This window comes from Mirounga angustirostris, unplaced genomic scaffold (genome assembly GCF_029215605.1).
Source record: "Mirounga angustirostris isolate CCGP_5_RB_7025 unplaced genomic scaffold, mMirAng1.0.hap1 SCAF_3, whole genome shotgun sequence".
Lineage (NCBI taxonomy): Eukaryota > Metazoa > Chordata > Mammalia > Carnivora > Phocidae > Mirounga > Mirounga angustirostris.
The window spans coordinates 71,146,054-71,161,964 of record NW_026991711.1 but is presented as its reverse complement, the minus strand read 5'-3'; the positions used below and the strand labels follow the sequence as shown (position 1 = coordinate 71,161,964).

The following is a 15,911-nucleotide window of genomic DNA, read 5'->3' as shown; positions in this document are numbered from 1 at the left end:
CTACCTGTGGAAAAGAGCTTATGGCTTCTGAGAGGAATCCAGTATTACTGAAGCCTCATAAGTCAAATGAGAGAAGATCTCAGGGACAGGCAGGAGCCAGATGATGACTCTGAACGACCATGGCAAGGTTTCGTGACTTTATTCTATGGGAATTTATTCTTCAATGGAAAGCTGCTTTAAGTTTTCTGTTTTGCAGAGGGAAAGATAATGCAATTTATGTCTTATAAACATCACTCAAGCTATTTTTGGAAAAGTATTTAGGGGGATGTGAATGGAAGTGGAAAAATGAACTCTAAGACTAATGCAGTACTCCAGGAGAGAGAGATGATGCTTGCAGAACCAGAGTGGCGGTATGGAGATGAAGAGGAGTTGATGGATTCCAGATATATTTTGTAATGGACTAGATCTGGGGGTGAGGGGAAGGGAGGATTCAAAGATGATTCCTAGATGTCTGACTTAAGCAATTGCTTGGCTGATGGTGGCATGGTAAGTAACATAGTTAAGTATTTAATTAATTGTAGCTATTCTTAGCCACTTGTAGAATAAAAGAGAGAGAGAAGTGGTGAGTGTATAGCCAAAATTACAAAAAAAAAAGAGCAATTACTCAAGCTATGCGAGAACAGCAGTATCAACCATATTTCCCTCTGAAAACTATAAAAGTGAGTAAAATACAAAACAAACAAACAAACCCAGCTATTTGAAGGCATAGAGAGAGCAACCAAGAGAGCTAGGACGTTAGGAACCAAGAGCCCACAGAGAAGGAAAACACATTGATATCACCACTTTTTCCCCTTGAGTTATTTGCCAACTACCAGTACAGGGCATAAAGGCCAAGTGGAAAGCAGCATCCTGGAGTTCGTATCAGTCTCACTGGACTGGGAAGACAAAAATTGAAATTCTGTACTACCAAGTAGCCAGGAATTGAGGATCTCAGATAAAGAGGAATTTCAAAGAATGAGCCCAACATTCTGCTCAGTTTTTGCCCTCCAGAAATGTGCTGAATCATAAACAACATGGACTGAAATGCAGGAAAACTCAGCAAAAAGATGTTGCAAAGAGACTAAAAAGCCAACAGGGCTTTCATCAGCCTCACAATACAGGTGACCCTTGAACAACATGGGGTTTAGGGGTGCTGATCCCTGTACAGTCAAAAATCTGTATATAACTTTTGACTCCCCAAAAACTTTACTAATAGCCTACTGTTGACCAGAAGCCTTACCAATAATTTGTAAGTTATTTGTATTATATATGTATTCTAACAATAAAGTGAGCTAGAAAAAAGAAAATGTTATTAAGAAAATCACAAGGAAGAAAAAAATGTATTTATAGTACTGTACTGTAAAAATGTGTATGTGGACCTGTGCAGCTCAAACCTGTATTATTCAAGGGTCAACTGTAATTAAAATTGCCAAGGCTTGCCAAAAAAGAAGCATCTTGGTAATTACTCCAAACTTTCAAATGAGACCATAGAAGGGCTATGCACTAGGAGTGAGGCTATTTGAATTTCCTGATAGCCCAGAATTCAGCCTCATGTCATATCAGTCACTGATGAATCAAAGTGACCAATGTTTTTCTAACTGCCTGCCAGAGAATATTAAAGCCTACCTGGAGAAAGATAACAACATTCAGATTCTCTATAATTTTTCATCACAATCTTAATAAAACACTACCAGTTGTCCTAGAAAAAAGGATCAAATGATCGAAAACCAGGCAACAGAAATAGGCTCACAGGTAATCTAGGTATCAGAGTTATCAAACAGGAACACTACAATGATTAAGATACTCAAGAAAATTGATGAAAACGTTGTGAGAACTTGAACCTTTGTAAATTTGGGGCCTGAAATACAAAATACAAAACTGAAATTTAGAACTCAAAAATTGGGTATAACTGGACACTGGACAGAGAAGATATGGTAAGTGAACCTGAAATCAGTAAAAAAAAAATATCCAAACTAATACACAGTGGGGTGGGAGTAGAAACTATGAAATGACCTAACATACATATAACTATAGTCTCAGAAGGAAAGGAGAGAACGGGATAGAAGCAGTATTTAAAGAATATCAGCTAAGAAAATTCCCAAAGAAACAAAAGATAACAAGCCATAGACTCAAGATGCTCTACAAACCTTACAAAGAATAATTACAATAAAAGTCATATATAAGCACACAGCAGTAAAATTGCTGAAAACCAAAGACAAAGATAAAATCTTAAACACCATCAAAGGAAAACACATTAACTTCAAAGAAGCAACAGTAAAACCAAAAGCTGACTTAACAGAAACAGTGGGAGCCAGAAGTCATAAAATAACTTGAAGGTGTGGAAAGAAGAGACCCCTTAAATATGAAGGTAAAACAAATACATTTTTAGGGCATATGAAGACAGAATTTATGACCAGAAGACCTGCACTAAAAGTAATACTAAAGGGAGTTCCTTGTATCAAAGAAAAATGACCCAGAGGTAAATGCAGTGAAAGAGTAAGAAATGAAGGCTTCCAGAAAGGGTAAGTGTAAGGATAAAGCGAAATGAATAAGGGCGATTTTAATAACAACATTATTATTATTACTACTACTACTGTTATTATTATCTCAACAGCAACAATACTGATGTCTTTGGAGGTTTAAAATAAAACATAACATGAAAGAGAGAACTGGGATTCAAGTATTTAAGGCCTTTCCATTTTCCTGGAAGCGGTAAAGGAAGTAACTTATGGCAGACTCAAGTCAAAGATGTATATTGTAATCTTAAGGTTACCCGTAAGGAGATAATAAAAGAATTTATAACAAATAAGCTAAGAGGGGAAATATGAGGGGGAAAAAAATTGGATTAATCCAAAAGAAAGCAAGAAATGAGGGGGGATGTTATAAAGGAATGACAGTACAAGTAGAAAACAAATTGTAAAATGGCCAATCTAAACCCCAAAAATGTACTAAAGCAATTAAATGTAAAACAACACAGAGTATCAGGTTTAGTAAAAAACAAAACCCAACTATATGATACTTGAAGAGATTCATCTTCATCTCTAAGGACAAAGGTTTTAAGAAAAAAAGATGGAAAAAGAAGCCAAAAGAAAAGTATACTACATCCAAAAAAATAAGCTTTAAAACAAAGATTACTAGAGAATGACAATAAAAGGATCAATCCAACAGGAAGATATAATTGTACATTTATTTGCAGCCAATAACTTAGCCTCAAAATATATAAGGCAAAATTTGAGAGAACTAAAAGAACACATTTGGAGATTTTAATACACTTCTCTCAACTGAGTGAAAATAAGAAAAAAGTCAGTAGCAATATAGCAGATTTGAACATGATTAATAAGTTTGACTTAAGTGACATTAAGCACAGCACACTCAAATTTTCTCTTTTTTTTGTTTTTTTCAAATTTTCTAAAACTTGACCTTTTAGGAAGCAAGTGTCAATGAATTGCCCACAAATAAAATCACAGAATAATCCTAGACCACAGTTGTATTAAAGTGGGTATCAACAACAAAAATATAGCTAGAAAATCCCCAAATGTTTAGATATTATGTAATATATTTCTAGATAATCCATGGATCAAAGAAGAAACCACAAAGGAAATTCTAAAATATTTTGAATTGAGTGATAAATAAAAATAGGACATATCAAACTTATGAGATCCAGCTAAGTTGCATTTACAGGGAAATTTCATAGACTTAAATGCATACATTAAAAAAAGAAGACTGATAGTTAATGATTTGAGTATCCATCTCAAGAAACTTGAAAAAGAACAGCAAATTAAATTTAAAAAAAGAACTAGAAGGAAATAAATAAAGCTAAAAGCAGAACCAATTAGAAAATAAAGAATATTTTTAATCTGAAAATTGGCTCTCTGAAAACTGATCAAGATAAAGAGGAAGCACAAATTACCAGTAAGCAGATTTAAAAAGCAGGTATCACTAGATACTATGAACATCAAAATAAATGAATAAAAAAGATAGCGTGTAGAATTATAAACCAAATTGGAAAATTTAGATAAAATGGACAAATCTCTTGAAAAGCAAAACTTGTCAAAATTGACACAAAATAGAAAATGTGAATAGTCCTATATATATGTATGTAAGAAATAGTTTCAGCAATCGAAAACTTCAAATGGCTTCACCAGTGAATTCTTCCAAACATTTATGGATGAAATAAAATTAATCTTCATAATCTTTTATTCCAAAGAATAAAAAACATTTCCCAGCCCATTTTATGAAGACATCATAAGCTTGATAACTAAATCTTTACTAGTCAATCTTTTTCATGAACAAAAATGCAAACATTGTAAATGAAATATAATATAGCATATTAACAGGATAACGCATAAAAAACAAGTTAAGGTTATCCAGAAATTCAAGGATGCTTTAAACTTAGTTGATACGACATCATCCCCAAATTTTAACACATATCCAACACCGAGCAACTACATTCCTAAGATTTTATCCTAAGAAAATAATCAGACAGGGGTGCCTGGGTGGCTTAGTCGGTTAAGTGTCGGACTCTTGATTTTTGCTCAGGTCATGATCTCAGGGTTGCAAGATCCAGTGGAACTGCCAAAACTGCCCGCTCCTCTGGCTCCATGCTCAGTGGGGAGTCTGCTTGGGATTCTCTCCCTCTCCCTCTGCCCCTCCCCCCCCCCCAGCTGGGCACAAGCTCAAACGCTCTCCCTCTCTTCCTCTCAAATAAATAAATCTTAAAAAAAAAAAATCAGGCAAAGCATAGAAATATGTTTTTAAATATTCATTATGTCATTTATAATAGCTTTTAAATGCCCATGGGTATGGAATTAGCTAAACAATTTATGTACATCTATCAGAATCAGTTCAAAATTATAATATGGTTCTATACTTATTTGTATGGATAGCTGTTCATGATATACAACTAAATGAAAAAAGGAGCATACAAAAGCAGGAATATTTCTAAGGCAAAGACACCAATTTTATATGAAAGTAAAGAAAACTGAAAGTAAAGAAAAAGTAAAAAATTCTCATATATCATGAGAACATTTTGTCTAGACACAATGAATTGCCATCTTAATTTAAGTTCATAAACAAAAGATATAATGCCTAACTTAGACCATTTTCATCAGCAGAAAGAACATTTTCTTCTCAAAATCTAGTCATAGAAAGTTGCCCACATATATATTTTATTTAGACCATAAAAAAATGCTACTGGATTTGAATCAATCAATAGAAAATCTGCACCATACATAAGTAGCTAGAGTATAAAAATAAAAACAAAATACTCTGAAAGCCCTGAATCCATTAAAAATCCGTGTTATATATATAAAGCAATAATAGTTTCTACATTCAAGTGATAAGTTTATAGGAAAAATTCTATTGTACTGTATTATATTGTATATACATAAGAAGACTCAAAGTTCCAACAAGTTTAAAGAAAACGCCCTTTAATTCTAGCAATTAATAAGATAATCCATGCTAATTAAAATCATTCCAACCCAGAGGTTACATAGTATTTTGCAAAGATATATAAAACAGGTGTCATCTCTGCTATGCTAGCTCAGACCAATCAGTGGTGAATGCCTGGAGCAAGGGGTTGGTAAGGAATCTAAGGTATTCTGCCTCAGGGATTTAGCAATGTTTGCTCAGGTATGGTAGGGGGAAAGGGCTTAGCATGTTTATCACTACCAAATTCCTATCCTGGCTCTACCTTTTACTAGCTCTATGACCTCCTTATCCTCTCTGAACCTAGACTGTGAGAAAGTAAAACTCAGCTGTGCTGATAATCACACTGTGATGTCTCTAAGACACAGACAAGGCCAACAGAAGACCAACAGGCAACAAAATTTCTCCCACAGCCACACCAGAGTTCCAAAATGACTAACATCTACCCCAGTCCCCTTCATTTCTCCTGCCTCCTAAACAAAGACTACTGACAGATCCAATTACTAAACCCACCTCCACTTCATGGCCCGTAGTATACAATCCAGAGCTAGTCTTCACTTCTGGTTTCTCATTAGAATCATTCAGCATAACCCAAACCCTACCCCAAACTTCTCGCATTTCCTGTTACTGAGGCTAAGCATGGTTCCTCAGGCATGTGCTCTTCCTTGCTAGAGCAAGTCAATGACCTAATTTGTTTCACTACAGATGCATTCCTGGTGGTCTCCTCCTGGTAGGTAGTAGCAGCTTCTTTACCTATATACCAACTATATTTATTCAGGGTCACTGTGAGGATTAAATCAAGTATTATCATGTAAAATGCCAAGCAGCTGCTTGGTATAACAAGTGCACAACAAATATTACCTTCTCTCTCCTATGCACTCAAAATAAAGCTATACATGTAATTTTATTTTTAAAATCATCTACCTAGTTCTTCACTATCAAAAATCTCCATCTGTGCAAAACACACTTAAGAGCCAGAAAATAAGCCCTTCAAGTAAAGAGAACTCTAAGCAGCCAAAACAGACATGATGAAGTCCATGAAACAAAGATTATGCACTTTACTATAGGGCAACTCCTGAAAATCCTATGTGGACACCATTTGGTATTTTAACATACTTCAATAAACTTTAAAAATCTGGTTTCCACACCCACAGCAAATTAGAATTAGCAACTGTAAATTGCTAGCGAGGGACAGGTAGGCATACTGACCACAGAAAACTATAACTGTTCAACAAAGCAGGAAACATTGAAACTACGCATCAAGCACAAGAACTTAAAATGCTCAGAAATCTGAAGTCGTCTTATACAGTGACTTTCAAATTTTTTTTATTATTTTTTTTTAAGACTTAATTGTTTATTTTAGAGAGAGAGAAGCACACATGTGGGGGTGGGAGAGCAAAGGGAGAGTGAGAGGGAAAGAGAGACTCTTAAGCAGACACCTGGCTGAGTGGAGAGCTCCACACGGTTTTGACCTGAGAACCCTGAGATCATGACCTGAGCTGAAATCAAGAGTGGGACACTTAACTGATTGAGCCACCCAAACACTCCTAAATTTTTTTGACTGAACATCCCAACTATAAAACACTTGAGCATATACCTCCAATATATGCATATTCATTTGTAAATCATATTTTACGTGTACTGTAAAACAAATACTAAAACACAAATTAAAAGATTACAATAGTTTTAACTATTAACTATGTTAAATATTAATTTGTTTTAATCTTGCAATCACTAAAAATGCTATTACTATTAACATTTTAAGTGACAGCACTGTTATTCAATATGTCTATTTTTTAAAATCTTGCTTTCCTAATTTGTGAAGTTCAATGTATTTTGACATTTTAAGACATGTTGTTAAGTCATAACTGAAAAACTTAGTTCACAAAGATGCACAGATCTTTATGGAAGACTATGTCACTTACTGGTTTACTAAATCATATCACTTTTCTATTCTATCACCAACTTTGCACAAGTGTTTGTTAAAAGTCAGTTACCAGATGTCAGCGTTATGAAAATTTTATTTTTCCTGCTGTCAGATATTTTTGCAAGCTCAGTAGAATGTGTTGTTTTTAGGTTTCTAACAAATGGGTCCAAAGTCCACTGAAATTCTCTGTAAGATTTTTCAACGGACTGGAAATGTCTAAACATGTTTTCAAAATGTTCTCTCCATAACATTAGTTTCTTCTGAAAAGCAGATACTTTCTCACTTATTGATTAAAATTTCAATTTTGCCTTGTAGAGACAACTTAGTGTTTGTTTTCTCAAAAATATCTGCTAGGTAGCATAATACTGATAGCTTCTTGTCATCATGGAAAATATCAGCATCTATAATATTCCTCTTTTGAGAAATAAAAATGTGTAATTCAGCTTTGAGTTCTACAACTCCTTTTTTTTTTAACAACTCTTTTAAATACTGACAGTGAACCTCTGCTCCCCTTCTCAATTCAAAGTATCACAGATTCTTTTAAAAAGCATTTTTTAAAGTAACTATATAATATACTGTAACAGAAAAACTACAAAAACTTTGAGAAAGTCAAGGTGCTGTTGTTGGCCTCCACATTACAGAACGCCCACAAGTTCCCTCAGCAAACCACACTCATTGTAACCATCTGAATGTGGACCTAGAAAAGCCTCAGAGCCAATCCATATATTAATACAAAAGCTCCCACTTTTTGGAGCATAAAATAAATAAATAGAAATTCTAATATTTTCATTCTCACATCTCAACTGACTTGCCTCATGTCACTTTGTAAATTACTGACCTAGTGAAGGGGCATAAAGCTTCACAATCTATATTAGGTGCTCAGGGTTTGAAGTTGTAGCTTATAGAATAATGACATGTTTACACAGAGAAGTACTCAAGGAAGAACATACATTGAACTGAATCAATATTATTCAAAGTATGGCTCTAGGTCATCAAAAAGAAGTTAAATTATGTGCAGTATATCACACTCAATAGGACAGTAGTCCAACTTGTTAGACTGGGGTATTTCCAAAATAACTTCATGTATTCAGAAAATTTACTGTTTCAGAATGATATTCCTCAGGGATCCCAGTTACCATGAATTCTACAGTCACTTTCAGGTTTTTCCCCCAGAATGAGAGGAATTCTTAAAGAATAGAGTTAAGAAGCATATACTTCAGTTTCCTACAATATATTTACTGTTCCATATTAAGAAAATTAAGAGCCATCATTAACCAATCACCAATTTAAAAGAATTTCAAGCCTTAATATTAAAAATACATTTTTCATATTCAAAGTAGTAACAGAAGCAGACATCATATACTTCATATTTAACAACCTAATCAGTAGTAGTAGTATGGAACAATATTTACTTTTCTATAAGTAATAGAATAGTGCTCTATGAGTCAAGAAAATCACTCACTGGCTTTTAAATGTGTTTTAAAAATCATGGGAGATGTAATATAAGACACATAACCATATAAATTTGACACTGTATAAGAAGAATCTCAAACACACTGACAGAAAATGGTTCACACTTGAGCGCTAGAAATGAACTAAAAGCGGTTTTCACAGGAGAGGGACATGAGCTGGAGTAGGATTTAGAGCCAGATAGGAAAAGGCATTCAAAGCTGAGGTAAATTGTCTTTTTGTTTTTGTTTGTTTGTTTGTTTTAATTTTAAATGTTTTTTTTTAAGATTTTATTTATATATTTGACATAGAGAGCACAAACAAGGGGAGCAGCAGGGGGAGAGGGAGAAGCAGGCTTCCCTCTGAGCAGGGAGCCTAATGCGGGGCTCGATCCCAGGACCCTGGAATCACGACCTGAGCCGAAGGCAGACACTGAACGACTAAGCCACCCAGGCGCCCCCGTCTTTTGCTTTCTTAATGAAAAATGTCTAATTCAGAACACCAAATGTAAGACATATTCAAGTAAAAACAATTTAGAAGAACATGCCATTTGAGATATATTATTTATTAAACTGTTCACTGTCACGTACTTATATATGTAAACGTACTTATCTACCCTTTAGCTTCATAAAACTTCCCCACTTATACTTGAAATAAGAGCTCCAGCAAAATAAAGAAAAATTAAAAGAAGCTGTAAGTAAACAGAGCATTTGGGGCACTAGATCTTAATAAACTCTTTCTTCAGAGTTAAAAACTTTCTTTTGTCTGTACCTTTTTCTAGCATGACATCTTCCCCTGGTATACGTTACATCCGTCATTTTACTTTAACTTGGAAAAGTGATAAAAGTTCACTTTGAAAGGAAATTCGTTTTAGTAATTTCCTGTCCACCAGAGGGCTCCCATATTTCTCCACAAATAAAAGAGATCTAACATTACAATAAAAATAATCATTAAGCACTGAAAAAACTCAAATTATCATTATCTTCTTTAACCCCAGACTAAAAATTATTATATCTATTACAATTTCTACATTAATAGCTTAAAAAGATAAAATGTTTCAAATACCAAAATTGCTTTGCTATTTTTCTCACACTGTCAATTTCTTTCCTAGGTAGGGCTTTCAATTTTATAGATATCATAAAATATAATTTTAGTCCAAAGCTCTAAATAGTAGCTCAAATGTTTTCTATAATACTCATATAAATAATTTATTTCTTGATAATTTTCCCAGTCCAGAAAACAAAATTACCACCTTATCTATCCAGCCTTAGTTAGGCCTTACGATTAACAGAAAGAGTAAACATTTTCTTTCAGAAAACCTACAGTCATTAACATAATTCATCCTACAATTATTAACAATAAATACTGCCCCATCATGAATTATGATTTGGGCTGGGGGAAAAAAAAAAGGAAATGAATCATTTAAATACAATGTATTACAATGATATTCTGTTCAGATATTTTTAGGTTTTTTTTCACAAGTTATTACACTGGAATGTCAGTATATCTCTTAGTTCAAACTCAATCACTTTTAGCAAAAGAAAACCAATATTTTATGTAAATACACTTATATATAGGACATATTTACAGAATGTTAATTACTAAAGTACCAACTGTAAATTTTTTTAAAGAGTACAGCAAATCCATTCACTAGGGGTGCCACTCCCCCTCCAAACAGATCAACTTGCTAAATTCAGATTATAAAAAAGAGACTCCTTATGGTAAACACAGAAATTTACTGAATGTTTAGAAATAAATTTGAAATGTGAGTTATATTTACAAAACAAAAAAAGATGCTAAAAAATCGGTTTTAAAGTCAGTCACAATCATTGCCATAAGAAGACTTTACCAAAAACATCAACTGATCTAGCAATTACTGTAGCTCAACAATGAATTATCTCTAATGAAAAAATGACAGAGGTTATAATTTCACTGCCCCACCTTATCTCCCAAGTATGATTTTCCTATACAAGGACAAGCACCATTAACATGTAAAAGAGGGTAACATTTGTTTCTACATAGCACAGACTAGCTGACACCACTAAGAAACTTAAACATTTTACTACACCTTGCAAAAATGTATGTATTCATATTCGGAGAGTACATATCCTAATCAATTAGAAGTTATGTTGCAAAAGAAATGTCAGCTTGTGGAAGGAGATGGCGGGTAGGGAAGCTAAGGTTGTTCAAGATTCAAAGTGGTGAAACTGTTCTCACTTTAAGTCATGAATGTAAATGCAAACTGTCAATTATTGATATTAAGAGTTTAACAAATACAAAGCATTTAATCAACAACTTCTAACCATATTTATCATGTTAATTTCAAAAAGTTGAGAATTGTAGGCACTTATCAAATAAAGGCACTTTTAAAGCAAAAATGCAATATAAGTAATAGCAAATGAAGGTTTAAGAGGTTGTGACATTGGGAAAAAAACCTCAAGACTTCCAAGAAGTTGAGCAGTTAGAAAATGAGACATAAAAAATACTGAGAACAATCTAATCTGAGCTGTAGATTAGACATACTCTGAAACAGCATCATCAGGGCATTATATGTTTATTACATAATACTGCTTTGCCCTTGCATATCACCTTTAATCAAGGGATCTCAAAGCACCGCCGAATCAAGGCCTTAAAATACAGTCTAAAACAGAAATAGTTATATTTTATAATTGCACCTCTTAATAAAACCTTGCCACTACTTCCCGTTTCCCCGATCCTAACATTAGCTGCCGAACCTTCTTTTGACTTGGAAATGGTATTCCCCAAATCATTTCAATTTGTAACTGGTGCTACGCACATTCCAGCTTTTCTTCAACACTGGGCCTAAAGAAAGTAGTGGCACTGTTTTAATGACACAAATCTATTTCGTTACAATTTCTATGACAGAATAGAGTGAACATATCTTGCACCGTGCATGACGATAAAAAAAGGGAGACTTTAGAGAACAAATCTTTGCTGGAAGCGATGAGCCCAAAAAAAATACTCATCAGACAGGGGAAATAGCATTTTCCAACTCAGTCCAGACACCTTTCCAGGCAACTTCAAAAGTAGGGTAGAGGAAACCATGTCCAGCTTATCCTTAAACGGGCAGGAGACTATTCTCCCGTGGGCACACCAGGAGGGAAAGGAAAACTAAAGGAACAATGCAAGAGTTTTTTAAGACTCAGGAAGGAGAGTGTAAACTGCTGTGTGGCCACACAACAGACTGAATATTGTGGTTCCTATACATTAAAATAGTACATCAAATGGCAAATCAAACATAAGCAAAATGTCTTTAAACCAAGGTCAAAATATGCCATTTGCAGCTATTTAGGTTTGTCTTTAAGCCTGTAAGTGAGGTTCGCTCCTACAGAAACATCTGATATTTTAAAATTTAATCAGCAAAGTTCAATTTTGTTTTTTCACTGGAATACACGAACACTCAAATCCTGATGTTATGTTAACTTCAATTCTTTCATAAACAACATCTTTAATCTTCCTGTTAATTGCATTATGTTTGTCCCTAGGACTGCCAAGTGTAATTTCAACTCACACAAACCCCACCACCTCCCGGCACTCTAAGCCTACAGGATTCCTGTTAGTCAACAGACTCATTTTAACAAACATTAACCTTTAGAAACAGAAGAAAAGCATCAATAAACAAGAGTACTTTTTGTTTCAAATTCTCAACATTCAAAGATCAAGGCTCAATACTGTGTTTTATTAGCTTTTAAAAGTCCAATGATGTAGTACTACTAAATGTCTGGTACAAAAAGTCCTGGAAATTCGTAAGTAGTACCAATATACGGTCAGTCTAGATTTGTGAAAATTCCAAAACATCTTAATATTTCTGTTGCCACAGTTGTTCACCCAGACATTTCAAAAAGCTCACGGCAAATTCTAGTAGACTTTTTCTTGAAGACATACACGTCCCTTCTCTTGAAAATACCAAGTTTGTATCTACTGCATTAATGATCTCGTCAGTATCGAAGAACAAGATTCCGGTTTCCCCGTCTACCTCTGTATGTAGTAGGGACACCCGTCCTCAGCTCTGCCTACTGTCATTGACGTTTTCAGAAGCTTTAAGATACAAATGTTCAAACGTTTCTGGCAAAGAGGGAGATATTTTCTCCACTTCGAGCTACACTGCCACATTTCCCCTACTTCTCCACTGTCTTTAATGATTTAGAAAACACAACCAAATGCGAAAAGCCATATTAAAAGCGGTACTTCCTAAGAGGGGGAACCAGAACCTCCAACTTCTCCAAATCTCCCAGCACCGTGGCTTTTCAACAGTCCCCTGCAAACCGTCACCCCACGCCTGCATCCTGATTAAATAAGATTGGAAACCACAATTAAATCAAAGAATGTCGTAACTTATCCTTCACTTACCATATCTGCCGGAACATTACTGGACATCTTGCCGTTCGATACACACCCAGATATTTACCGGGGGGAAAAAATACAACAACAAACAAAAAAGAGCAGAAGTTTTCAAGGTACAGCAATCAGCCTTAACGATCTTGACTGGTTCGTGATGTGCTTTCCAAAAGATAAGTTATTTCAGAGCCAAAGTGCCGAGCTGGCCGAGGTTCCGAGCGAAGAGACAATCCCCAGGAGCTGTGTGGCCCGAGCCGGAGAGAACTCCCGGGATGGCAGCAGCAGCAGCCCCCGTCGTCGTCAGCGAGAGCGGCGGCAGCAGCAGCCTCAGGACCGGCCGCGCCAGGTAGACCGAGCCGAGTGACACACGGACATGGAGCGGGGTGGGAGGGGGTTAAATCGCCTTCCTCCTTTCCCAGCCCGGCAGTGATTCACACTTGCTCCCGAGTCAAGTCCTCATTAAGCAGGAGGAAAATGCCCCGGCGTGGATGTACACAGATAACTATGTGGCTACACATGGGCGCGTGAGCAGTGAGTGGCGGCCGCGATGGGGCCGGCGCCGGCGGACGGCGCGGGGCAAACGGCTCAACTCGCGCTGCCGGGGCTGGCGGCCGGGCCGCGGAAACCCGCGCTCAAGGGCATTTAACTAGTTGGGAGCCGAAGCGAAAGGCCGGGGCGGCGAGCGGGGGGCGCGGGGCGCTCGGGCCGGGCGGGAGACCCCACGGCCCCTCGGGGCTCAGGCCGCGGGCGCCTCCGGGCAGCGGCGGCTCTCGGGGCGCATCGTCTCCGGCTTCTCGGCGCTCCTCTCCTGCCTCCGCCTCCCCGCGTCGCCACCTTCCCCTCCCCTTCGACGCCGACTCCGGCTGGTCCCCGGAAGAGGCCGGGTCCTCCCTCTCCTCAGCCAGGGAATGGCTTCCTCTCGGAGCTTTGTCTCTCCTCCTCCTCCACTTTTCAGTCCCAAACGCCGCAGCCGCCTCCTGTCATCGCCTCTCAAGCCAACATGGCGGCGGCGGCGGCGGCTGCTTCCTGAGCGCAAGTCGGGGACATGGGGAGAACACTGCCCCTCCTCGCAGCCGCCGCCACCGCCCCCGCCTCCCCGCCTCCCCTCCCCCTCCGCGAACCCCCGGTGCGTCACTACGGAGACCACCCTCGAGCATCATGGGAAGTGTAGTCTACGCCGTGGGGGGGGGGCGGCCTAACGCGTCCTCGCTGGACTCCCTAGCCACGCCCCTCTTAGCAACAGTTGCTAGGAAAGAACTGCTCGCTTTAGCCAACCTGCCGCCCAGGAGTTAGGTGATACCCGCTACCAGGAGTGCTGTGAGCGTGCGAATTATTTGGAGAAAATAATTCTGGACAGAGAAATTCCCTCATGCACAATACACATACAGACTGAAAATACGGTTTACCTCCAAGCAGAATCATTCATTTTAATGACAGCACGCTCTCCACATCCTGCAATCTCAAAGCACTTTATATAGTGATTTCATCTAGGTCTTTTCAACATTACATTTGGAAGATCAGAAGCAATCATTGATTTCCAATAAGGTTGTAGAAGTTCAACAGGAACAAGGATCTCATTAAGCAGGGAGAATGTTTGAACATGTGTTTCTTGAAGACCTAGGGCCATAAAGCTACAATCTAGTTGATTGAAATTACCAAAAACTGTATTAGGTACAATAGTATATCATGCCAAATCTATATCAGGAAATAGCTGCTACAAACTACACTGGGATTCACCAGTTTACCAGGCTAGCCCCTAAATTCTATTTAACTCAAAATGTAATAAAAAACCTACACACCCACAGTGATTAGCAAATAGCACAAAATCATCCTATGGGTGAGACTAGACTTAGATGAAGAATATGTCTATTCCAAATTTAGGAACAAAATTCAGAAACCACCAATGTCTATCTGAATCCATATTCAGATCTCTCAGGGCTTTGGCAGAATATTTTAGCTAGGGCAGTCTCAATAAGACACCTGTATGAGAATGCCAACGGATTTAGAATCTGAAGACCAACCTACAGCTTTGTGACCTCATCTGTAAAACAGTCTTGCCTACCTTCCAGGGGTAAGGTAGGAGCAGTTGCAAGGATGAGTTAATGTATGGGAAATAAATCACTTTGTAAATAATAATGCATCACCTGATAGGAAATACTCATTCATTCAGCAAACACATGATCCAGGCACTCTGCTAGGCACCAGGAGCTTAAAAATGAATAATCCAGACACTGTCCTCAGGGAACTCATTGTCTAGAAACCTATGTCATTCCCCAGAGCAGTCTCTCCAGTCAGGTTTGTCTCATTAGGATGGAAACTCACAGGACGTTTAGAGTATTTGCCTCTTGAGTAGCCTGGATGAAGACATTCCAAGCACTCCTAGTGATCTACATCAGCCTGTAGTGAGTTAGGGTGATAACCAGGAAGGAGGAGGATAGCTCAAATTTACAGAGAAACAAGAGGACAGAAGAAAAGAGAGAGAGAGAGAGAGAGAGAGAGAAAGGCCCATATCTCACAATTAGGCTCAGGACTTGGTCTAGAAATTTCCAAATCTACAACAACATGATTTTCCATGGCCTCTGGTACTTGGGTGCTCATTCTCCATCGTTAGCATCCATAGAGCCCTCCCCACCAGCCCTCCTGGAAATAAGGGCAGTTGAAAATGCTTGAATTGACCAATGAGTTCAGAAGGAATATTGGAACACATTTGGAAGGCTTTCACTGACAAAATTAGTTATCTACCACTCCCCTAACCCCAACTTTTATCCAA

The 15,911-nt window shown here is 37.5% G+C and overlaps 1 protein-coding gene across 1 annotated transcript in view; it reads right to left on the bottom strand.

Annotated features, from left to right (window-relative positions):
* Positions 1 to 14,228, bottom strand: part of UBL3 (ubiquitin like 3) — a 66,292-nt gene extending 52,064 nt beyond the window's left edge. The window contains exon 1 of the mRNA XM_064586263.1: positions 13,154 to 14,228. Coding sequence (XP_064442333.1) covers positions 13,154 to 13,180 — 27 coding nt within the window. The 5' untranslated portion in view covers positions 13,181 to 14,228. The remainder of the gene's footprint in view (positions 1 to 13,153) is intronic.
* Between the last annotated feature and the right edge of the window lie 1,683 nt (positions 14,229 to 15,911).